The 27,229-nt window shown below is 36.9% G+C and overlaps 1 protein-coding gene across 5 annotated transcripts in view; it reads right to left on the bottom strand.

Annotated features, from left to right (window-relative positions):
- EXOC6B (exocyst complex component 6B) overlaps positions 1–19,760 on the bottom strand; it is a 727,664-nt gene extending 707,904 nt beyond the window's left edge. For all 5 annotated transcript variants that reach the window (XM_059942976.1, XM_059942975.1, XM_059942978.1 and 2 more), the window contains exon 1: positions 19,461–19,760. In XM_059942976.1, the coding sequence (XP_059798959.1) occupies positions 19,461–19,573 (113 nt within the window). In that variant the 5' untranslated portion in view covers positions 19,574–19,760. The remainder of the gene's footprint in view (positions 1–19,460) is intronic.
- Between the last annotated feature and the right edge of the window lie 7,469 nt (positions 19,761–27,229).

Raw genomic sequence — 27,229 nt, 5'->3', positions numbered from 1 at the left:
ACAGATTCAAAAAGATCAGCAAATCCCAAACAGGAAAAACCCAAAGAAATCCAAGCCAAGACACATCATAACTAAATTCCTGAAAACTAAAGACAGAAAAAATCTTGAAAGTAGCCAGAGGAAAATGACATCTTTCCTATAAGGAAAAAGTAATTTGAATGACAGCAAATTTCTCATCAGAAACCATGGAGGCCAAAAAGAAGTAGCACAGCACTTTTCAACCAGAATCCTACACCCAGGAGAAATATCCTTTAGGAATGAAGGGGAAATCAAAACATTCTCATGTGAAGGAAAACTAAGCCATTCCCGTGTAAAGAGAATTTGTTGCCAGTACGCCTACTCTAAAATGGCTGTAGGATGTTTGCTAAATGGAAAAGAAATGATTTTTTTTAAAAAAGGAGACAGAAAGAAAAGCTTGGAACATCAGAAAGGAAAAAAGGACACAGTAAGCAAAAATATGGATAAATAAAGGGATATAAAGGGAGATAAGGTTTCTTTTTTTTTTTACAATTAACATTTTATTTATTTATTTATTTATTTTTGGCTGCATTGGGTCTTCGTTGCTGCACGCAGGCTTTCTCTAGTTGCGGTGAGTGGGGGCTACTCTCCGTTGCAGTGCACAGGCTTCTCATTGTGGTGGCTTCTCTTGTTGTGGAGCACAGGCTCTAGGCACATGAGTTTCAGTAGCTGTGGCACACAGGCTCAGTAGTTGTGGCTCACAGGCTCTAGAGCACAGGCTCAGTAGTTGTGGCACATGGGCTTAGTTGCTTCACGGCATGTGGGATCTTTCTGGACCAGGGCTCGAACCCATGTCCCCTGCACTGGGAGGCGGATTCTTAACCACTGTGCCACCAGGTAAGTCCCAAGGGGGGGTAAGGTTTCTATACTTCACTCAAAGTGGAAAATGATGACACTAGAAAAATGCAGGAAGTTAAATAAAAACAACGCTAACGCTAGAGAAACCACCAAAAAGGGTACACTCAAAAACATTAGATAAGTCAAAATGGAATTCTCTAAAAATGTTCAAGTAATTCAAAGAATTACTTTGACAAAATAGAAAAACAAAAGAGAGAATAAACAGAAAACAACAAATGAAACAATAGAGTTAAGACTTAGTATATCAATAATTACATTAAATGCAAATGTTCTAATTGCACCAGACAGAGACTGACAGCATAGATGAAAAAACACACCTGTATGCTATGAGCAAGAAATTCACTTCAAATATAATGATATAGGCAGGTTAAAAATAAAAGAATGGAAAATGATATATCATGTTAACAGTAATCAAAGGAAAACAGGGGTAACTATATTATCATCAGATAAAGTAGATTCCATAGCAAATTACCAGAGACAAAAAAGGTCATTATATAATGAAATGCTCATTCCACTAAGAAGACATAGCAATTCTAAATGTATATGTACCAGACAACAGAGTTGCTAAACATGTGAAACAGAAGTGGACAGATCTGAAAGGAGAAATAGACAATTCCACAATTATACTTAAGAGACTTCAACACCCCTCTCTCAACAACTGAGACATACAGAAAGTCAGCAACGATGCAGAAAAATACAACACCATCAACCAATGGGAATCTAATCAACATTCATAAAACACTCTACCCAACAGAATATACATTCTTTTCAAGAGTCCACAGAATATATATCAAGAAAGACCATACTGTGGGCCATAACACAAACCTCAACAAATTCAAAAGAACTGAAATCATACACAGTTATGTTCACAATGGAATCAACCTAGAAATTGATAACAGGAAATATTCAAACCCTTGGAAACTAAACAACACACTTCTAAATAATTCATGGGTCAAACAGGAAATCTAAAGGGAAATCCAGAAATACACTAAACTGAATGAATATGAAAATACAACATATCAAAACTTATAGGACACAGGTAAATCAGTGCTGGGAGAGATATTTATAGCACTAGAGCTATTTTATAGCATTATAGAGATATGTAGCATTGGAGATATTTTATAGCATTAGAAAAGAGAAAAAAACCTCAAATCAATCTTTGAAGCCCCCATACACCTCAAGAAACTACAGAGCAAAAACAAACAGCAGGAAGGAAATAATAAAGATGAGGGTAGAATTCAGTATAATAGAAAACAGAAAAACAATACATAAAATCAATGAAAATTGTCTGATTCTTCGAAAACACCAATAAAATTGACAGATATCTAACAAATTTTCAAGATAAGGAATGAAAGCACAGACATCACTACACACCCTGTAGCCATCAAAAGGATAATAAAAGAGAACTGTAAGCTCTTTTGACATAAATTTGACACCTTAGATGAAATAAACCAATTCTTCAAAAATCACAAATTATCACAATTCACCCACTAGAAAATAGTAATTTATATAGCCCTAGAACTATGAAGGAAACTGAATTTGTAAGATCTCCCAAAAAATAAATCTCCAGGCATAGATGGTTTAATTGGAGAATTCTACAAAATGTTTAAAGCAGAATTAATCTAATTATGAATTAATTCTAAAGTCTCTTCTTGAAAATAGAAGAGGGAAAACAATAGAAAAGGAGGGAGGAAACACCTCCCAATTCATTTTTCTGAAGCAACCCTAATGTCAAAACCAGACAAAGACAGCAAATAAATAAATAAATAAAACTACAGAACAATATCCCTCATAAAAATAAACACAAAAATCCCTAAGAAAATATGGGCAAGGAGAATTCAAGGTATGAAAAGAAATAATACACAATGACTAAGTTAGCTTTATTCCAGGAAGGCAGGCTCATTCAATATTCAAAATCAATCAATGTAATCCACATGACTAAAGAAGAAAAATCACATGATCATATCAATCAATGCACTAAAAGCACTGGACAAAATTCAACACTTTTTCATGATAAAAACTCTCAGAAAATAGGAATATAAGGAAACTTCCTCAACTTGATAAACAGCATTTGCAAAAATCCTATAACTTAACACTATACTTAATGGGGGAAAGACTGAATGCTTTCTCTGGGACTCAGAACAAGGTAAAGATGTCCACATTTGCCAGTCTTTTTCAACATAGTCCTGAATGTTCTAGCCAGTGAAACAAAGTTAAAGAAAAGGCATACAGGTTGGAAAAGAAAAACTAAAACTGTCCCTATTGCACGTGACACTATTATCAACATAGAAAAATCTACAAGAAAGTCCTAGACTAATAAAGTTACAAAGATACGATAAACATCCAAAAATTAACTGTATTTCTACATATTAGCAATGAACATAATGACACCAAAATTTAAAATACAGTACCATTTACAATCACTTTTTAAAAAAGAAATACTGAGGTGTAAATCTAACAAAATATGGACTGAGTTTGTAGGCAAAAAACTGCACAGTGCTGATAAAAAGAGATCAAAAGGGAGCTAAACAAATTGATAAACATACCATATTTGTGACTGGAAGACTCATGAAGTAAAGATGTCAATTCTCCACAAATTGATATACAGGTTTAATACAACTCCTATCAAAATCTCAGCAAGATACTTTTGTAGATATAAACAAAATTATTCTAAAATTTATATGGAAAGGCAAAGGAACTAAATGAGCTAAAACTATTTTGATAAAGATTAAAGTGGGAGGAATCAGTCTACCCATTATCAAGACTTATTCTATATAGTTACAGTATTCAAGACTGTGATACTGGCAGAGAGATAGACATACAGATCAACAGAAAAGAGAGACCCCAGGACAGATCAACACAAATATGCCCAAGTGGCTTCTGACGAAGGTGCAAAAGCAGTTCATTAGAGGAAAAACAGCCTTTTCAATAAATGGTGGTGGAACAATTGGATATCCATAGGCCAAAAAAAAAAAAAAAAAAAAGAAGAGAGAAATTTTGAAGTCTCATTGCTTATACAAAAATTACAAAATTACAAAAATCATTTCAAAATGAATCACAGGGGCTTCCCTGGTGGCTCAGTGGTTAAGAATCCACCTGCCAATGCAGGGCACATGGGTTCGAGCCCTGGTCCGGGAAGATCCCACATGCCACGGAGCAACTAAGCCCGTGCGCCACAACTACTGAGCCTGCACTCTAGAGCCCGTGAGCCACAACTACCAAGCCCGCGTGCTGCAACTATTGAAGCCTGAGTGCCTAGAGCCCGTGCTCCGCAACAAGGGAAGCCACCGCAATGAGAAGCCCGCACACCGCAATGAAGAGTAGCCCCCTCTCGCCACAACTAGAGAAAGCCCGCGTGCAGCAACAAAAACCCAACGCAGCCAAAAATAAAATAAATTAAATAAATGATTTTTTTAAATGAATCACAGACTTTTCATTTTTGTAAAACTATGAACTTTTAGGATAAAAAAAATCACCAGGGAAAATCCTCAAGATCTAGGGCTAGGCAAAGAGTTCTTAGAATTGACATCAAAAACATGTTCCATACAAAGAAAAATTGGTAACTTGGACTTCATCAAAATAAAAAACTTCTGATCTGTAATGGACCTCTGTTAAGAGGGTGAAAAGACAAGCCACAGAGTGGGAGAAAATGTCTACAAGCCACACATCCAATAAAGGACTAGTATCTAGAAATATAAAGAATTTTCAAAACTCAACAGTTAAAAAAATCCAATTAGAAATTGGGCAAAACACATGAAGAAGCAATTCAACTAAGTAGATATACATATGGCAAGTAAGTACATGAAAAGATATTCAGCATTACTACTACACCTGCATCAGAATGGCTAAAATAAAAAATAGTGATACCAAATGCTAGCAAGGATCTGGAAAAACCGGAACCCGCCTACATTGCTGGTGGGAACGTAAAATGGTACCACCACTTTAGAAAACAAGTTTAGTAGTTCTTCAAAAAGTTAAACACAGAGTTACCATTATGACCCAGCAATTCCACCACTAGCTATATACCCAAGAGAAGTGAAAATGTCTGTTCGCACAAAAACCTTTACAGAACTATTTATAGCAGTTTCATTTTAATAGCCAAAAACTGGAAACAAGCCAGATGTCCTTTAATGGGTGAATGATTAAAAAACTGTGGTACAGCTATACCATGGAATACCATTCTGCAATAAAAAGGAACAAACTATTGATACACCACAACAATTTGGATGAATCTCCAGGAAATTACATTGAGTGAAGCCAATTCCAAAATGTTACATACTGTATGATTCCATTTATATAACATTCTTGAGATGATAAAATTATAGAAATGGAGAACAGTTTAGTGGTTTTCAGGGGCTAAAGAGCAGATAGGGACAGAAGGAAAATAGTTGTAGTTATAAGAGGGCAACATGAGGGATGCTTGTGGTGATGAAAATATTCTGTATTTTGACTGTCACAATGTCAATATCTTAGTCCTGATATACTGTACTACAGTTTCTCATGATGCTGCTAGTGGAGGAAACTGTGTAAAGGGTATAAGGGATCTCTGTATAATTTCTTACAAGTGAATCTCCAATTACCTCAAAATGCAAAGTTTCATTTTAAAAAAATCAAATAATAAATGTATAGAGTCAGATCCACATTTACCATTTAAAAATGCTTCCAAGAGCCTATTTTTCTATTTCCAGAGCTCTTCTCGTTTCATTTTCCTCTTTCTTTTGCTATTCCAATGCCAAAAGATCTTTGTTGTACACTTCTCCCTTACAAATGTCAAGTAATTCTTTTACCTCATCAAAAACAAAATGTTTGGCTAGCTCCCTTATTTCTCTCCTTTTTTTTTTTTTAATGTGTTATACAAACATGTCTTTCCTAAAATCAAACTCCATACCAAAAATGTTTCATAACATGGATTCAGTCAAGCTCAATGTCTGCTGTTTTTATTCATTCATATTTCTTGGTAAGATCACATTTCATATCAATACTCTTAAAATGTTATTGTTTATTGGCACCAGAGCTTCCCCAGAAAGTGAAAGTTAGTCGCACTGCGATGATTCTTGCTTGCTTAGATGTTTCACAGGAAGCAGAAGGGAGATACAAAAAGCAAGCACAAATATGAGGAAAGAAACAAAGCCACAGTTTGCAAAGGAAAAAAACATAAAGAAGCACTTTTCAAATATAGAGATACTGAGAACAATAAGAGCAAAGGTTTTGACATGCAACAAGATGTTAGTGCTCCACTATACAAAATCACAGCGCCAAAAGATACACTTTCGTCCCACTTTGTCATGTTCCAAGTATATAAAAACACAATCAAAATTGAAAGCCTGTGTTACTCCACAGCTTTTTAATCAAAAACAAATATGCAAAAGAGCCTTATTTTAATCCAAATCATCATTTTTGGCAAATGGCCTTGTCACTTATCTAATATACAACAGAACATTTGTCCAGCTTCCTAAACACTGGAAACATCTAAATACCCAAAAAATGATAGACTTGTTCTTTTAAAAAGTTTGTTATTGTCATTGTTTTTGCTTTTGATTTTATCAAATCACAGTAGTAACTGAAGGTAAATTCACTACAGTGCAAGATACATGTCAATCTGATGATCTCCAAGACTGTGAATGGGAGGCATGTATTTTAACAGAGTCCTAGTCCATATGTATCACCACAAATCACATTAAGGTAACCTAGTTGGTTGCACTGTGATAGTTCTTGCTCACTTAGATGTTTAACCGGGCGATGCATGTTTTAAAGTTCTAAATTACAGTTATGCAAATATATATTACATGCTTAAATTTACTTTATCAATCACTGTGTTCGAGACTTATACATCTCAATTTTTTTTAAATTATGAATCCAGAACAGGGTAGGTTCCAGACATTCCAGGTAAATAACCTCCTTAATAAGGCATACATTTTCCAGGAAATATACTCTAAATTACACAGACAAAACATCTATGGTTACTTTATTTGTTGGCAATTTTTTAAATGGCCAAGGTGGGTTGGTCTTTAACATCAAATTTAAGACTGTTAGGAATAAAATTATGGTGGCTTTAACGGCATTTCTTTCTTTCTAGAACACAACCCAAATAACTTCTAAAGAACCTTGGCCCTATCCTTAAGTACTCTCTCTCACTCTACTTCTTTTGAAGGAATAGAGTGGCTTATCCAGGTTCTTCAACTTTCATAAAAAAATAATATTCCAACCCACAGCTGGTTTACTTTTAAACCACATACAGGTCTTACTTAACCTAGAACACATGCAAGTGATACATTCAGAAAGAAAGGCAAAAAAATATAATCTTGAACTCACTGATACTTGTCAGTTATCAAAAACCTTGACTACTAAAAGCAGTACTTATGAAGAATTAACTAACGTACATGCAAGGCATACACTCTTCTAGACTAGAAATTATGGAGACTAGTCACATGCATTTTACTCAGGAAAGGGTGTATAGCATTCAGAAGATTCTCAAAGTGATCAATAATCAAAAAAAGGGGGTAAGTGGGATAATGCACCATCAACTTCCACTGTAGGTATTATAAAATCCATGCCTTGATTAAGCCAAGACAAGCAGACAACTGCATTCCCTTGACTCCCTGCAGAACTGCTTTTACTAAATTGTGCTTTGGTTATGCCATATGCTTTCACTAAAGGACAATATAAGAAACAGCCTGTCACATATTGCTGCATTTACTATATGGCTATTAAAGTTACATTATACAGGGCCTTCTTGGTGAGGACATATGGGAGAAACAGTTCTCAGAACCAAGAATAGCTGTGCTTCTCCAAAGTAACTACTTTTTAAGTTTACACCATAACTCAAACAACAAAGCATATCTCGTTTTTGCACTAGCTGCCAGAAAGCCTAGAGCCAAACTGATGGCCTACCTTAACAAACATAATCTTTTAACAGCTCTCACTCTTGACTTCATATTCTCTTTCCTACCTTCGTTTTCCCTCGCCCCAATTTGCTCACCACCTTTGATGTATCTATTACATGTATTTTTTTAAATCACATAGATTATTAGAAACCATCTAATTCCTTTCTACAAGGCAAGGGGAAAATCAGAGAAAAAGAGAGAGAAAGAGAAAACAGTCAATTGTCAACCAGAATAAGAGGGGAAGGAGACTGGGAATAACCCCAAAACAGAGTTAAGACAAAATTAATCACCCTTCAAAAAAATCAGTCAAAATGTGAAGGAAATATTAATGCTAAGTTACCCGCAATTTGAAAGACAACATTTAACATTCCAAGGACATCTAGGAATGTAAAATATAACATAAACATAACTTACAGATACACATCACAAATTGCTTTCTATAATAGCCAAAATATTACAATATTTCATTATCATTGTCTATCTCTTAACTGACCTCTCCTTACTTCAAATATTCGAACAAAGTCCATGTAACATCAGCTACTCAGCAAACTGTCTTCTTTGTTTTCTAAATACTCCAGCAGATACTACTACACTGCAAAAAAAGCCTTTACTCTTTTTTCCCACAGCCATAGCAGACACCTCTAAGAAATAAGCTATTAGTCACATCAGGTTGCAAGTGTTTAAGCTCAGCTTTATTATTAACTCAGTTTTTACTAACTCCTCCCCCCCTCATTATTTTTGCTATCTCCCCCAAGCAAATATTAAATGTCATAGTTGCTCAGCATCTCAACCCAGATTCACACATTTCATAGAGAAGCTACTCACTAATTTTATTTCTTCAAGTTGTTTTCAACTGGAAGCTTGATTTTGTATGTGATTAAATAAATTATTACATCATTAGCGAATACTAAAAACTATCAAATCCAACGATGTAAAGAATCAAAATATCTTTATTTTCCTCAATGATCTAATCAATATTCATACATATCATATTCCAAACTAAAGCTACGTCATAAATGTCCTCTAAAATTCTAAACTGCTTCCAAAACCATACTAAATAATTGTCCTTATCAATAATTTTTGGCAACTAATTCATATACTAATTAGGTAAATGCTGGAAATTATGTAAACATGTACATACATACCATAACATTTTAAAGTAAAGAATTTATTAAAATGTTGACATCCTCTGATTTGCTAAGAACTATATTTGTATGTGAAGCAGCATTATCTAATAATGTTACTGCATTCCCCCAAAAAACCTTCTGATTTCAAATTATCATAGCCTCTTGCTATAAGATTTTTTTTTAATTCTTTTAAAATGTGTTTATTCATGTTCCTTTATAACTAAAACAATAGAAAGGCAGGTTTGAAACTTTCATTCCATAAAAAACGATAGTTTCTTTGTTTTAGTAGTCACAACTCATTTTAGTTTGTACACTCCTGATGCATTTAAGCAAAGCATAATTATCAAAGGTTCTTTACTCGTGCTCCCAAATCAAAGAGAAAAATACCAACCTTATAGAAAAATAATCAAAGGACATGGACAGACAGTACACACACATACACAGCCTTTACACATATGAAGAGATGTTCAGCCTCACTCATACAGTACAAATAAAAACGCTGAAATACCATGTCATTATCATAGTAGCAAAAACTCAAAAGTCTAAAACACACTTTGTTGAAAATGCTATGGAGAAATGAGCAATCTCATAGACAGCTAGGAGAACAAAATGGTACAACCCCTGTAGAAAGTAATACTTACCAAAGTACTTACCAGGTACACTCATTATTTTACCCAGCAATCCCACTTCTGGGAATCAATCCTACAGATACAGTATGAAATGTCCAATAAGAAATGACAGACATTCAAAGTTATTCACTGCTGCATTATTTTGTCCAACAAAAGACTGGACATAACCCAAGTATACAGAAATAGGGAACTGGTTGAATAAACCATAGTATATTTACACTATGTAGGTGTAAAAAAGAATAAGGGAAATCTCTGCATACTGATATGGACAGATCTCCAAAATATATTGATGAAATAATATAAAACAGTAAGCTACAGAACTGCATATACAGTACACTACTTCTTTTGTAAAAGGGGAAGAGAAAATAAAATCATATATGCCTATATTTGCATTAAAAATACAATGAAAGAATAAACAACAAACTAATAAAATGAGGAAATAGAGGGAATGGGAAAAATACTAGATTTATGGTTTATATCATTTTCTTTCCACTTTTTAAATATTTCAAACCCATACAAATAAAGATAATTTACCCATTGATATTTTATTTTCAGAATTATACTAGGTAAAATTTCCAGATGAGTTTCACCAGCACTATATATTTGATCTAATGATAACTAATAAATTCTTCAAATTCAACATAGGAGTGATTGCCAAATGCTACTCTCCCATTTAATTTCCCTCTGTGACTACTAATTTTTCTATGGCTTGAATCTAATTGATCAGATAACACACCAGAATAACCTTCCACTGGAAGAGCTTCAGTGAAAATTTTTGTTTATTTAGCTCGAATAAAATCAGACTTGGAGCCCAATGCTGATTGAACCAAACCAGCACTGTCTTATCAGCTACAAGAGGGCTTTTTCAGTTTTTCATTTTTCCAATTTGCTTGACAAGTCAATGAAGTTATTAAAATAAAACCTAACTTTTATTTATCAAACCACAAAAAATTCATTATCCTATTCCATATTGTAATTGAAACTTATTTAACACTATCCACCCCCTTTTTCCCAAATGTACAAAAATTTTAACTTATTACCACATGTTAAGCTTTATTTATACAATGTGTACTTAGATCATAACCTTTTAGTCACTAAAGTTATCATACTTAAATTTGAAAAATTTTAACAATACTGCAAAAATATTTAAGAATGACAGGCATTAGAGGCCAATTATTTTAGATTACGCTTTTGATGAAGAGAAAGAGGAACTCTAAAATCATATGTAATTCCAAAAAATAAACACTTCCAACACGCTGAGGTTTTCAAGATTTTCAGCAGTTTTATTTTTTCCTCAAAAGTCTAAGTCATATTTTTTAAGACAGTTAATCTACAAATCAGTTAATTAACCCCCAAATAATTAACAGTTCATGGTACAATTATTTTATTCTTCTATTCATTCAATATTTATTGAGTACCAACTGTATGCCAGGCACTCTTTCAGGTTCCCAGGATACAGCAGCAAACAAAAGGAACAAAATTCCTCCCCTCCTGGAAAACACATTCTAATGGAGGAGACAATTAAAAATTATATATGTCAGGCAATAGTAAGTGCCAGGAAGAAAAATAAAATTCCTCCCCCTTTATTCTCTATTCTAATAAATGGCACCACCATTCACCCATTTACTTAGGCCAAGAGCCTTGGAATCATGCTTGCTTCCTCTCTTTTTTTAACCCCTATAACTAATTCAATATTTTTGGCTCTGCTTTCAAAATATATTCTAAATCCAACTACTTCTCATCATCTCCTCCCCAACATCTTACTGCATGCTACAACCATCTCTTAGTTCTTATTACTGCAAATATCCCTTGACTGGTTTTCCTGTTTCTTCTCTTACTCCAATCTTCACACAGCAGCCAGAATGTTCTTTGTTTAACTTAAGTTAGAGCATGTCACTTTCCTGCTCAAAACTCTCTTGTACCTTACCATAACACTTAGAAATAAAATCAGTCTCTTTCTTAGTCTACACTATCTGGACCCTCACTAATTTCCTACCATCACCTCCCATTATGCTTCTCCTGAGTCTTCACACTGTGCCTGCTGTCTGGAAGGTACTTCCCCCAGAGAGCCATATGGCTTGCTCCTTCACTCTTTTCAAATCTTTGCCAGAATAACTTTTTCTAACCACCTAATCAAAAATAATACCCCATCATATGTAACACTAACAACTAAGTAGCACTATTATTTTATGTATCTATGTGTTTGTTTATTCTGTGAGTGCTCCACTAGAATGTAAGGTCCAAAAGGGCAGGGACATGTCTATTTTGCTCCCTGTTGTACCCCAGAGCCTGGAAGAGTACCTGACACATAGAAGTTGTTCCATAAATATTTGTAGAATGAATGAATAAATTAATTCATGAATGAAGCCACCGAAATAATATAAATATATAATATATAACAATGTATAAAACTGTATATAATATGTTAACTGAAAAGGCAAGACACAACATGATAATATTCTTCTAATGTAATAAAACGAATGTGGGAAAAGTTTAAAAGAAATATATAAATATAAGATTGTGACAGGGTGGTAGGATTAAGTTTTTTGTTGTCTGTTTCTTCTATCTTTTTACAAGTCATTACCTTACATTTATAAATTAAAATATAAAAATGTTATTTTTAGAAGGGAGCTACTACTAAAAATTAAGCAATTAGCAATGGGAGATCATGTCTTTCCCCTCACTGATTGTCAAGGAGGGAGTGTATCAGTCACTTAAACTGCCTTTATAAGATTGTTTCCCATCTCCTCCTCCATTCTCCAGTCTATATCAAAGTAACCACTTCCAGGGTCTGATTATTGATGAATATTATATCCCTCAGATGTATGAGTGGAAGGGGAAAAAGAGTCAAGAACCACTCCAAACACTAAGTTTTGTAATTAACATAACTCCAAAAACAGAAATACCTAAGTCCACATAGCAAACTCAAGGGTAAAAGGCAGATGACTCACATTATCGGAGTTACTACTACCTAGCAGGTATAGTGAAGAACGCTTTATCTCCTTTTTTTTTTTTTTTTTTTGATACTGTTCCTGCAATGTAGGTGGGTGGTATAATCCCCATTTTAAAGATGAGAAAAATTTGCCTACTAGGGTGGTAAATTGCTTATAAAAACAATTAATTAATTGTTTAAAGAGGTCCATGAGGTGACCAATAATGAGAGAGTGTCATAAACCAAGGATTACGATTAACTGGTTTCTGTACAACTTAGGTAATGGGGGAGGGCAGAGGATGGAAAACAAACCCATGTGGCCAAAGGCACAGAATTAGTAAGTGGGGAAGCCAGTTCCCCATATTTAATTATCAAATGACACTGAGCAAAACAGCTTTTGAAAATATTCCCCATATTTCTTTTCTGTAAGAGGCAGCTTTACACACAATTTAATTAAATAAGCAAGAGAGAAAATTGTTACCACACCAAGAATACAGCTTTTTAACAACAAAATACATAAAGCAAAGGTCTAAAAGGAAATGCACCAAAACAACAGCAGCAGTGTTATAGGAGTGTAAGTAATTCTTAATATAGCTTCCAAAATTTTTATAATGTTGACATAATAGCTTTTTTAATGTTTCAACAGTGAAAAAGATCAAATAGATAAGATTCTATCATTAATACACCTTATGTTAATCTTAAAGCTGAGCAGTATAACACAAAACCATTCCATGAGGTAAGACAAGAATCAGTCCCTAAAGTAAAGTGCTTTACCAAGATCAAATATAGCAATCACATCATTCTTATAACACAAGAACCTCAGAAATGGAAGGCAGCAATTAAGCTAAAAAAGAGAAAACCTTTATCTGAAAACATTAGAGCAAACTTCTTCCCAGGTGAGAGCACTCGACAAGGGAGGTCAAGCTGAACAGCAAAGTCAAACAAACACAATGACAGGGTCTTGAAGGTTACATTTCTGCTACAAATAAGGAATATAAATTTAATGGTAAAAAGACCAAGATAAATCAACCAGAAATATATCTGGGTAAGAAAAATGGCAATCAACAAATGATGCTAGAACAACTGCATATCAACATGTAAAAGAATGAAACTGAACACCCTTCCTTACACTATAGGCAAAAATTAACTCAAAATGGATCACAGACCTTAATGTTAAGATAAAATTATCCAACTCAGGAAAAAAACAGGAAAAAATCATCATACTCTTGGGTAAAGCAAAGGTTTCCTAGATACAACACCAAAAGCACAAGCAAAAAAATAAAAACTAGATACACTGGACTTACATCAAAATTTAAAACTTTTCTGCAACAATAAAAATGAAAAAACAAACCAAAAGAATGGAAGAAAGTATTTGCAAATCCTACTCGTGGTAAGAGACTTATATCCAGAATATATAAAGAACTCTTACAACTCAGTAATAAAAAGACAACCCAAGTAAAAACTGAGCAAAGGATCTCAATAGACATTGCTCCAAAAAAGATAAACAAATAAAAAATAAGCACATGAAAACATTAACCATTAGGGAAATGCAAATCAAAATGACAGTGAGATGCAACTTCATATCCACTAGGATGGCTAAAATAAAAAAGATAATAACAAGTGCTAACAAGGATATGGAGAAACTGGAACACTTACACATTGCTGGCAGGAATACAAAATGGTACAGACATTTTGTTAAACAGTTTGGCAGTTCCTCAAAATGTTGTATGATTCATTTATACAAAGTGAACAGAATAGGCAAACCCATAAAGACAGAAAGTAGTGACTGCCTTGGGAAGGGGGACAGAATGAAGAGTGACTGCTAATGGGTATGGGGTTTCTTTTGGGGGTGATGAAAATGTTCTAAAATTAGACTGTGTTATGGTACTGGCACAAAAACAGAAATATAGATCAATGGAACAGGATAGAAAGCCCAGAGATAAACCCACGCACATATGGTCACCTTATCTTTGATAAAGGAGGCAAGAATATACAGTGGAGAAAAGACAGTCTCTTCAATAAGTGGTGCTGGGAAAACTGGACAGCTACATGTAAAAGTATGAAATTAGAACACTCCCTAACACCATACACAAAAATAAACTCAAAATGGATTAAAGACCTAAATGTAAGGCCAGACACTATAAAACTCTTAGAGGAAAACATAGGCAGAACACTCTACGACATAAATCACAGCAAGATCCTTTTTGACCCACCTCCTAGAGATATGGAAATAAAAACAAAAATAAACAAATGGGACCTAATGAAACTTAAAAGCTTTTGCACAGCAAAGGAAACCATAAACAAGACCAAAAGACAACCCTCAGAATGGGAGAAAATATTTGCAAATGAAGCAATTGACAAAGGATTAATCTCCAAAATTTACAAGCAGCTCATGCAACTCAATATCAAAAAAACAAACAACCCAATCCAAAAATGGGCAGAAGACCTAAATAGACATTTCTCCAAAGAAGATATACAGATTGCCAACAAACACATGAAAGAATGCTCAACATCATTAATCATTAGAGAAATGCAAATCAAAACTACAATGAGATATCATCTCACACCGGTCAGAATGGCCATCATCAAAAAATCTACAAACCAGAAATGCTGGAGAGGGTATGGAGAAAAGGGAGCCCTCTTGCACTGTTGGCGGGAATGGAAATTGATACAGCCACTATGGAGAACAGTATGGAGGTTCCTTAAAAAACTAAAAATAGAACTACCATACGACCCAACAATCCCACTACTGGGCATATACCCTGAGAAAACCATAATTCAAAAAGAGTCATGTACCAAAATGTTCATTGCAGCTCTATTTACAATAGACAGGACATGGAAGCAACCTAAGTGTCCATCAACAGATGAATGGATAAAGAAGATGTGGCACATGTATACAATGGAATATTACTCAGCCATAAAAAGAAACGAAATTGAGTTATTTGTAGTGAGGTGGATGGACCTAGAGTCTGTCATACAGAGTGAGGTGTAAGTCAGAAAGAGAAAAACAAATAACGTATGCTAACACATATATATAGAATCTAAGGAAAAAAAAGGTCATGAAGAACTTAGGGGCAGGATGGGAATAAAGACACAGACCTACTAGAGAATGGACCTGAGGATACGGGGAGGGGGAAGGGTAAGCTGTGACAAAGTGAGAGAGTGGCATGGACATATATACACTACCAAAAGTAAAACAGATAGCTAGTGGGAAGCAGCCGCATAGCACAGGGAGATCAGCTCGGTGCTTTATGAACACCTAGAGGGGTGGGATAGGGAGGGTGGGAGGGAGGGAGATGCAAGAGGGAAGAGATATGGGAACACATGTATATGTATAACTGATTCACTTTGTTATAAAGCAGAAACTAACACACCATTGTAAAGCAACTATACTCCAATAAAGATGTTAAAAAATATAAATAAATAAAATAAAATTAGACTATGGTGACTGTTACACAACTCTGTGAATACACTAAAAAAAACACTGAATTGTATTGTTTAAATGGGTGAACTGTACAGTATATGAATTATATCCCAATAAAGCTATTGTTTTAAAGGCAATGTATTTCACTGTTAAATTTAAAAGTCTGTTTTAAAATCTTAAATAGCAATTAAGACTGAATGTTAATTGCTAGCACCCAGAGAGCAAAGTGAGGAAATGGCTTATTCTGAATAACTGATGTGGAAGAAGACTAGAGATATGTAAACGTGATTTGAAAAATGAAAATATGAAGCTATTGTTCATGAGTGATTTGTGATCACTATTTTAGTATTAGCACTACAAGGCAAGAATCAATATTATTTTAAAAACAAGACATGCCCTAACATCTTATGGGCCTCTTTCCTCATCTGCAAAATCAGGACTTGTAGTTAACAAAATAATTTTTGAGATGAAGACAGAGAAGAAAGAGATGGCTGCTTTCCCAAAAGAATTTGCTAGGCAACAGCCTCTATATGCATGGATAAGCTTGGGACTTTCAGAATTACAGTAAGTAAGGAAAGGCACTCCTTATGATACATGGGAATCACCTAACATTGCATTTACTGTTCAAGTTTAAATAAGGTTAGTTATATAATGAAAAAGTCAAGCCACTATGGCTCCTCAAACAAAAAGGGGTAAAACCGGAAGAATAATTTGGTACCACCAATTATTATTATCTAGTTCCTCTTCACTTACAAAACCTTTCTCAGGAACAGCTAAGAACCCAGCGCCTTAAAAATGCTACCTCAAAAGAAATAGGAGGGCTGCCCTGGTGGTGCAGTGGTTGAGAATCTGCCTGCCAATGCAGGGGACACGGGTTCGAGCCCTGGTCTGGGAAGATCCCACGTGCCGCGGAGCAACTGGGCCCGTGAGCCACAATTACTGAGCCGGCGCGTCTGGAGCCTGTGCTCCGCAACAAGAGAGGCCGCGATAGTGAGAGGCCCGCGCACCGCGATGAAGAGTGGTCCCCGCTTCCCGCAACTGGAGCAGGCCCTTGCACAGAAACGAAGACGCAACACAGCCAAGAATAAAAATATTAAAAAAAAAAAAAGAAATAGGAAAGACTATGAAGAGGGATAGAGTTTGGGATTTACAGTTAAGGGTAAAGTTAGGGAAGAGAGCCTACTGCCTTTATGAAACCTGTTTAATAACTGTGATGGAAAACCAGGAGATAATGATTATGGAAGTGCACCCAGGGTAAAGCATGAGATATGAAACATCAAGTCTGTGCATGCTGCTGCCTCTGAATTGAATAAGGAAGAAAGATGAGATCATCCCCTGTGAATATGGGAAGAACAAGCTAGACTAAAGACAAAGACAGCAGATACTACTTGTATCATAGGGTGTTCTAGTGATTGAATCTTGGGTCCGATAGTAAGATTTAGGGTTATCCACCAAAGACCAGACAAGGCCAAAAATGAAAAGCCCCTAATAATGATAAAAGGGAGTCACGAAAAGCAACTAAAAGTAGTAGGATAGTGCAGCGGTTTTCAAAACTTTTTTTTTTTTAACCATGTCCCCTTAGGACAAAAGATCCCTAATCCATCTACCCCAACAAAACCTGACTTTCCAGTGAATAAAGAACTCAGTGATAACAATGAGGCAAATCTGCGGGAGAATGGGTAACATATTTTAAACATAATATATATACTCTTCAGACAAGATAATGGAAAATTACAGGCCAAAATTCAGTTGAACAAATATGCATTATTATTCAACTACTATTCAGTGGAGAGCTAACATAATAAATCACAACAAACTAAATTGATAACACTAAATTAAGTCATTTATCCTATAAACCAAGAACGACAGCAATTAAAAACCACAACCAACTCAAGACAACATTGATGGTGTTCTGATGAAGAATCCTTCCTAAAAACTCTGGTAATCCCAACTGTTCCAGCAGGAGCTTTGCTTGGCTGCCAACTATATAGCTCAGCAGCCAAATTTCTTAGTAGAATACTGAAACAGCATCCTCAGTAACTCTAATAACATTTTGTTTCATGAAAACCAAATATGAATAACCATTAATAATGCATATAGAATACCAGTAAGTAGTCCTTAGTTTTTATAAAAGTAAAGATAATGAAATGAGGGTCATTCACCCCTAAGAACTCAAGAAAATGTGAAAAGAGAGGAGCATGACGGTCATGATCATAATGCAGTAAGGGACAAAAAGCAAACTACTAAGGATGGTCATGTCCCATGTCCAGGGATGGCACTGGTAGAACTGTGCTAACAATATGCCCTGGAGAAGGAAGCTGTGCAGGTGGAAATGAGGAGTCAAGTCTCCAGCCTGCCCCTCCTTCAAACACTTTCATGAGGCAACTCTCCCCACGAAAAAACAAGCAGTGAGTAATAACTTTTTTGAAGGGAGGAACAGCGACCCAAGACTGTACAAGGTGGGTAAGATAATTCTCTCTGTTGGCTGCATGGAGATCAGAAGGTGCCACAGGAAGGACGAAAATAAGCTAGTTCTAGGGCACTAATAAACTGAGGGGAAAGAAAAAGGTAGTTTGAAATTCCGCTTGGTGAGTAATTAACATAAAGTACTGGTAGATGGTGATCCCCAATTGAGGCAGAAAAACAGAGATTAAGAATGCAGACTCTGGATCCAAAATGCATGAGCAGGAATCACGACTCTCCTACTTTATTTTCTCTGTGACCTTGGGCAAGTCACTGAACCTCTCTGTGCTTCATCTGTAAAATGAGGGCAATAATAGTACCTTCCTAATAGGGCTGTTGTGCGGTTTGAATAAGTTATACTTGTAAATCGCTTAATAAATGTCTTGCACTTTACATAGTAAGTGGTACCTAAGTTTTGTTAAATAAGTTGAGGTGGGTGGCGGCTTGTTTTGACAACTCCAAATAAAATGAGGGTGTGTGGGCAAAGTAATGGTCACAGGGAACGGAGGGGGGATAACGTGTCTTCGGTGAGGAGTACCAGGAGGCTGCACATTTGGGGAGGTCGTCCTCCTGACAGGGCTCAGCGAGCACCCGCTCACAGGAGAGGTTGAAGGAAACTTCCCTCTTTCCAGGCCTAGGATTTTCAAGAACTCGATTCTGAGAAGTGGCTGTGATTTTGAGGCAAGAGTTTGATTTCCGAGCAACAGACCGTGGGGTGAATTCTGTTTTGCCTGATGAGCAGGACTTGGGTCTAGGGCAGGACGGGGTTTGAGTTGGAGGCAGAAGGGTGATGTACTCAGGGGGAAGCTCTGCTAAAAGCCACCACCTGCCGGGCGCGGGCCGGTCTAGCCTCGGAGGGAGAACGACGGCTGCCCCAGCCCCGAGGGAGGCAGGAGGAGCCTACAGAGTAACGGGGCTGCCGGCGCCGAAGGTCGGGAAGGGACCCCACGGCGGGACTGCGGAGGGGGACCCTCCTCGCCGAGGGTGGAGGTCGCTCGCCTGGTTCTCCGAAGGGAGGGGTCGGCGCTGGCCCTGCGGGTGGCCGGCCGGGCGCACAGCCCCGAGGGAGCCTGCCCCCGGGTCCCGCCCATGCCCGCCCATCTGTGGCCCCGGTACCCAGGGTACCTGAGCGTGGGCCCGATGCAGGCCGTGTCGGTGCTCTCGATCTCTCGGAGGATCCGCTCGTGCTCCGCCGCTGTCTCCAGGCTCTCCGCCTCCGCCATCTTACCCCGCTCCATAGACTGGGGGTGCCCGGCAGCGCGTGCCCTCCTTCAGCTCGGCTCACCTTTCGCTCGCTCGCGCTCTCTCTCTCTCCCTCTCTCTCTCGCTCTCTCTCGCTCTCTCTCGCTCTCTCTCCTCTCTCTCACCCCAGTCTCCAGAGCCTCCTGAGCCTCCTGCTACCCGCAGGACGACCCCTCCCTCAGATGCGGCACGCCCCCTTGCGTCACCACGTCCGCCGACGTTCCGCGCAATGCCCGCTGGGATTGTAGTTCTCTGGGAGATGGGGTTCCACACGTTATTCATTGAATCCGCAAACACGTGTTAAAAGCTCCACTATAAGGCAGGAACAGTTAACGACTTCATACGCAACGGAGATTAAGTCCGGCAATGGCACTAAACCTACAAATTCTTAAGACCCTTGCCTCAAAGTACAAAAGCCTCTATAGGGACGAATATTAAGAAAGGACTAACTAGGTTTCTGCGGACAGCGATCTTACAAGTTAACAAGGAGGAAAAGCTCAAAACTAAGAAACCCGAAACTAAGAGGTAAGGCATAATGTACCTGTAAGCCAGTTCAGAGAATCCAGCACAGCGATCACTTCTGGCTGCGAAGGATTCATTGAGAGACTAAGCCTGAACATTTTTAAAAGATGTGATTGGAAGGTGTGAGGAGCACCCAGAAAACCAACAAAAACTTCATTTGCACTGGTGTGTAGAGAAGTAGTAGCAAGAGATGGGGCAGGAAAAGCATCTTGGAAAAGGAATACCAGGAAGAGAAATTTGTACTTTATTCTAATGGCTCCACTGGTCCAACAACCAACTGCATCAAAAGCACCTTGGATCCTTTTTTTTAATACAGACCAAAGGTCCTACATATGGACATTCTTATCCAGGCATCTGCATTTCATAAATTCACCAGATTAGAATTTTTAAATCATATTTATTGATCACTGCTTGAGTTTTAAAATATAACACAATGACTGGGAATCCACTGAAGGTTTTTAAGAAGAGTAGTGACACAAACCAAATCTTGGCCTTAGGAAACTTGATCTAAAGCAAGTGTGCAAGGTGGACAGAAATAGAAAATCTGGAGACAGGAAAATGCTATAGAAAATGTTAAGACCTAATCCAGGGAAGTGGCAATGAGAATGAAAAAGAATGGACAAGTAGGAAAAGCATTGTAAGAGCAGAATTGACATGATTTACTAGGTATGGGGAAGGAGGATGTTGGGTATTACTCCAAGGTTTGGAGCAGAGTAGCCGGGAGAATGGTGTTGCCATCAACAAAAAAAGGCACGTAAGAACCAAACTGGAAGTTGAGGCTAAATAATTTATGCCATGGATAATTATGCAATCATTAAGGAGAAAGAGAAAAGACTCTATATTCAGATATGAAACTGTCTTCAAATTGTAGGGTTGAGTGAAAAAAAAATGCATGAAACAGTATATAGAGCATGTTTTCATTTAAGAAAAAATACTCAAGCAACCTAAGTGTCCATCAGCAGATGAATGGATAAAGAAGATGTGGTACACACACACACACACACACACACACACACACACACACAAACACACACACACAATGGAATACTACTCAGCCATAAAAAAGAATGAAATGTTGCCATTAGCAACAGCATGGATGATGGACCTGGTGGGTATTATGCTAAGTGAAATAAGTCAGACAGAGAAAGACAAATATTGTATGGTATCACTTATATGTGGAATCTAAAAAAATAAAATAACTAGTGAATACAAGAAAAAAGAAACAGACTCACAGATATAGAGAACAAACTAGTGGTTACAAGTTGGGAGAGGGAAGTGGGGAGGGGCAAGATAGGGGGAGGGGATTAAGAGGTACAAACTACTATGTATAAAATGAATAAGATACAAGGATATATTGTACAGCACAGGGAATATAACCAATATTTTATAATAACTATAAATGGGATATAACCTTTAAAAATTGTAAATCACTTTGTTGTACACCTGAAACTTATATAGTATTGTACATCACCTATACTTCAAGAAAAAGAGAAAAGGAGATAAACAACAAGGTCATACTGTATAATACAGAGGACTATATTCAATATCCTATGATAAACCATAATGGAAAAGAATATTAAAAAAAAGAATGTAAGAGCTTCCCTGGTGGCGCAGTGGTTGGGAGTCTGCCTGCCAATGCAGGGGACATGGGTTCGAGCCCTGGCCCAGGAGGATCCCACATGCCGCGGAGCAGCTGAGCCCGTGCACCACAGCTACTGAGCCTCCACACTAGAGCCCGCGAGCCACAACTGCTGAGCCCACGTGCCACAACTCCTGAAGCCTGCATGCCTGGGGCGCGTGCTCCGCAGCAGGAGAGGCCACAACAGTGAGAGGCCCGCACACCGCAACGAAGAGTGGGCCCCCACTCGCCGCAACTAGAGGAAGCCCACACACAGCAACGAGTACCCAGCACAGCCATAAATAAATTTATTTTTTTAAAAAAAGAATGTATATATGCTGTACAGCAGTAATTAACACAACATTGTAAATCAACTATATTTCAAGGAAAAAAATGCAAGTGGGATTGATTGTAGAATCTTTTTGTTTGGTTGAATAAAAAACTGAACAGATATATTTGTTGAAAAAAAAAGAAAAAACCAAAAAGAATACTGTATCGCATAATTGAAAGTAGCTAAGTGACTAGACCTTAAAAATTCTCACCACAAGAAAAAAAAAGTTCTGTAACTATGTATGGTGATGGATGTTAACTACACTTATTTCACAACATATACAAATATCAAATCATTATGTTGTACACCAGAAATTACTAATGTTGTATGTCATTTATACCTCAATTTAAAAACCACGGGACTTCCCTGGTGGTCCAGAGGTTAAGACTCCACACTCCCAATGCAGGGGGCCCGGGTTCGATCCCTGGTCAGGGAACTAGATCCCACATGCCTCAACTAAGAGCCCACATGCTGCAACTAAAGATCCTGCATGCCACAACTAAAGATCCCACACACCACAATGAAGATCCCAAGTGCCACAACTAAGACCCAGGGCAGCCAAATAAATAAATAAATAAATATTTTTTTAAAAATCACAAAGAAAAAATTCATATATATGCTTATATATACATAAAATACTACACAGATAGAATATTTCTGAAAGGATATCCAAGAAACTGTCAACAGTAGTGGCAGCCAGGAGAGAGATTGGGACGAAGAGACCTGAAGTAGGAGGAGGATAATTTTTACTATGTATGCACTTTTGGAATTCTTTCCCTCATGTATGTACTGATTTTTTTTTTTTAAAATTGTAGTTATTAATTTAAAACACATTTTTAAAATAAATCAGTAGTGAGGAGAATGGGTTACAAGTCCTGGTTTGTGAGGAACTGAGCAAGTGGCTAAACCTGTCTGTTTCTAGATAACCTCTGGCTGTCCTCACCTTGTTTCATTACTCATGCTTAAACAATTTCAGACAGACTTAAGAGACGTAGGGAGAGTTTGGAGCCTTCCATATTTCTAAAGATCTCTTGAAATATATGAGAGAAGATCCCATCAATCACCAATTTTAGCATCTCACTCAGCAAAAAGTTTTTTGTACATCACAGGAAGAAGATGGGTATGTAGACCAGAAATGTATAGTAGTGGTTAAACTAGCTTCTGCCACTGTCAGCAGGGGTTTTTTAGCCCCTTCAGAGGCCAGAGATCTCACATGAGTTCTTACCAGCAAGGGTGTGTGAGTTTGGAGTGACTAGTATAGGAAACTCCAATGAAGATGACCTAACATGAATCCCCTCTAAATAGAACGTTAGATCAGTGTGGAATGACCAGAAAAGTACTAGACTGAGTTGGGGCCCTTTAGTTCCGTTCCAGTTTAGTAGTTAAAATGTATTGGGCACTTTCTGGTGCCAAGCACAATACAGAAAGTAAGCACTTCATATTCATCATTAAGTCCTTACAACAATCCTTTGCTATAGATATTATATATCTCATTTTACACATGAGAAAGCTGAGAGATTAGGTAATACCTCAAGCCTCACAGTGTAAGTGATCACACTGATACTCAAACTCAAGTCAATCTCATTCCAAGCTCTATTTCCTGACCATTCAACCATACTGTCCCACCCACCCCCTCCATTGCCACTCATTTATTGTGTGAACTTAAGCAAATCATTCTGCTTCTCTGCATCTGCTTCCACATTAGTATAATGGATTGTATCATTTCTCAGACCCCTTCCAAATCACTTTGAAGCCCTCTTCAAAGAACAACCTCTTTCCCCTTATTCACTTTAAATGAACCGATTTTTCATCTCCTGCCTCAGTAGATGTACAGCCTCTCAATACTCTGCACTGCCACGTCTGAACTGTTCTTCTGACCCCCTAATTTCTCAACCCTCCTGATGAAGTAGGGCACCAGGTTGAGCTGTGGTCATGTTCCTCAGAAATTTAACCGCTTGGCTCACAGGTTCCCTATCCACCTCATTCTCTGCCATCATCCTGAGGCACTTCAACATCAACATGGATAACCCACCCAATACCTTGACTTCATGGATCCCAACTATGCCAACCACGTTCCTCATGCCACGTAGGCAACACATTCACAGCCTCACTTTTTCCTTTACATTCTATTAACATTGCTCTATCGGCAAGACTACAAGCTCTGAAATTCCTCTCTGTGCCCCCTTTCCATCCACCTCTTCCTCTGCCTAATTTCCATGGGGCCTACACATTACTCTAATCCTTGTCTTCATTTCTGATTTTTATAAAACCTGTTGGCATTTTCCCCTTCTATCCTGAATTTTCTTCTATCCAAGCTTCCAATTCAGAGAGATCTGAGTTTGATCCCTGGCTTCTCCATTAATCAGCAGGTGAGTTTGAGTAAGTTATGTGGTTTCCATAAGCTACAGTTTTCTCAGGTATAAAATGGAGTTTATAATATCTACCTTAGGCATTTGTAAGCATTAAGAATACTTAATGTAAGGGGCCCAGCACAGGGCTTGGCAGAATAAATGTTAGAAGCTACTCACCCCATGTTTCCATACCTCCATGTGCCACCAATTTGACTAAACCATTTCTAAATCTTTAGCTTCCTTTAACATCTTGATCTTCATCATACCGACACTGTCAATTCCTCCCCCTTCTACTGTCATGGGGACAAAACGTTGTGACCATGGCAACTAGCACCACAGCACATTTGTGTTGCTCAGTATCATTTGGACCCTCAAGGCTGTTCAACCATCCTTTGACTTCTATTTCCGCTCACAGCACCCATTTATAATCCTTTTTTCTCTACTTAAAATCCTAGACCTGCTTCTATCCTTCCTGCTCTTAGAAAAGACATTTGCCTCCCACTTCACTGAAATGACGACCATTCATTATGAAAACTTCAACTTCCCTACTGTTCACCATCTTTTCATCCAACTCCTCCTCATCTCCTGTGTAAGAGAAATGGGGATCACTGTCACCTGCTGAAGTCAACTTCTCCTCTGGGAAAAGTTCCCACAACTATTTACCTTCCCTCTTACAGCTTCAGACATTCCTTCTTTTCTTTATCTTGATCAGTAAACATATGCTTGAGTCTTTCCAAATAAAAATCTCTCCTTTCAAACTGGATAACCAAATGCAGAAGAATGAAATTGGACCCTTATCTTACATCAGACACAAAAATTGACTCAAGATGGATTAAAGACCTAAAGGTAAGACTAGAAACTGTAAAACTACTAGAAGAAAACACAGAGTAATTGGTCTTCGTAACAATTTTTTTTGGATGTGGTGCCAAAAGTGCAAGCAAAACAAGCAAAAATAAACTAGTGGGACTACATCAAACTAAAAAGTCTCTGCCCAGAAAAAAAAGAAAAAAAAAAACAGAACAAAAATAAAAACAAAACTATCATTGAAATGATAGAAATGGTAGAAAATATTTGCAAATCATATATCTGATAAGGGGTTAATATCCAAAATAAAGAACTCATACAACTCAATAACAAAACAAAAAAAACAATTAAAAAACCAATTGAAAAATGGGCAGATCTGAACAGACATTTTTTCTTTTTTTCTTCCAGTTTTATTGAGATATAATGGACATACAACACTGTATAAGTTGAAGGTGTACAGCATAGTGATTTAACTTACATTCATCATGAAATGATTACCACAATAAGATTAGTGAATATCCATCATACCATATAGATACAAAATTAAAGAAATAAGAAAAAAAACTTTTTTCTTGTGATGAGAACTCTTGGATTTACTCTCTTAACAACTTTCATATATAACATACAGCAATGTTAATTACATTTATTATGTTTTACATTACATATCTTTTGTTTATCTTATAACTGGAAGTTTGTACTATTTGACAACCTTCATCCAATTCCCCCTCCCCCTATCCCCTGCTTCTGGTAACCGCATATCTAATCCCCTTTAATATGAGTTTGTTTGGTTGGTTGGTTTTGAAGTATAATTGATTTACAACACTATTTTAGTTCCTGTTTAACAACATAGTGATTTGGTGTTTTTATACTTCTCAAAATGATCACAGCAGTAAGTCTAGTTGCACTATGTCATTATAAAAACATACTAAAATTATTGGCTATATTCCCTACACTGTACATTTTATACCTGTGACTCATTTATTTTGCAGCTGGAAGTTTGTACCTCTTAATCTCCCTCATCTATTTCTTTCCTCCCTCATACTCCTCCCCTCTGGCAGCAACATGTTTCTTCTCTGTATCTATGAGTCTGTTTCTGTTTTCTTATGTTTGTTCATTTGTTTTATTTTTCAGATTCCACATATAAGTAAAATCATACAGTATTTGTCTTTGTCTGACCTATGTCACTTAGCATAATACTCTAGGTCCATCCATGTTGTCACAAATGGCAAGATTTCATTCTATTTTATTATATATATGTGTGTGTTTATTATATATATGTGTATGTCTTTTTTATTATTCATATATATATATATATATATATATATATATATATATATATATACACCACATCTTCTTTATCCATTCATCTATTCATGGGCACATGGGTTTCTGCCACATCTTGGCTATTGTAAACAATGCTGCAATGAACATAGGTGTGCATATAACTTTTCTAATCACTGTTTTTGTTTTCTTCAGATAAATACCCAGGAGTGAAATTGCTATTTTTTGATTTTTTGAGGAATCTACATACTGCTTTGCACAGTGGCTGTACCAATTTACATTCCCATCAGAGTGTACAATGGTTCTCTTTTCTCCACACCATTGCCAACACATGTTATTTCTTGTCTTTTTGATAATAGCCATTCTGACAAGTGTGAAGTGATATTTCATTTGCAGTTTTGATTTGGATTTCCTTGATGACTAGTGATGTTCACCATTTTTTCATGTGCTTGTTGGCCATGTGCCATCTGTATGTCTTCTTTGGAAAAATGTCTAGTCAGATCCTCTGCACGTTTTTTAATCCAGTTGTTTGTTCTTTTGATGTTGACTTATATGAGTTTCTTGTATCTTTTGGATATTAACCCCTTATTTAATATACCTTTTGCAAATATCTTCTCCCATTCAGTAGGTGGCCTTTTGGTTTTTTTGATAGTTTTCTTTGCTGTGCAAAAGCTTTTTAGTCCCACTTGTTTTTTTCTTTTCTTTTTTTTTTTTTTTTTGACTTTTTTTTTTTTGTCTTTGAGTC

Source organism: Balaenoptera ricei, chromosome 13, assembly GCF_028023285.1.
Source record: "Balaenoptera ricei isolate mBalRic1 chromosome 13, mBalRic1.hap2, whole genome shotgun sequence".
Lineage (NCBI taxonomy): Eukaryota > Metazoa > Chordata > Mammalia > Artiodactyla > Balaenopteridae > Balaenoptera > Balaenoptera ricei.
This window is presented reverse-complemented; position numbering and strand designations above follow the sequence as displayed.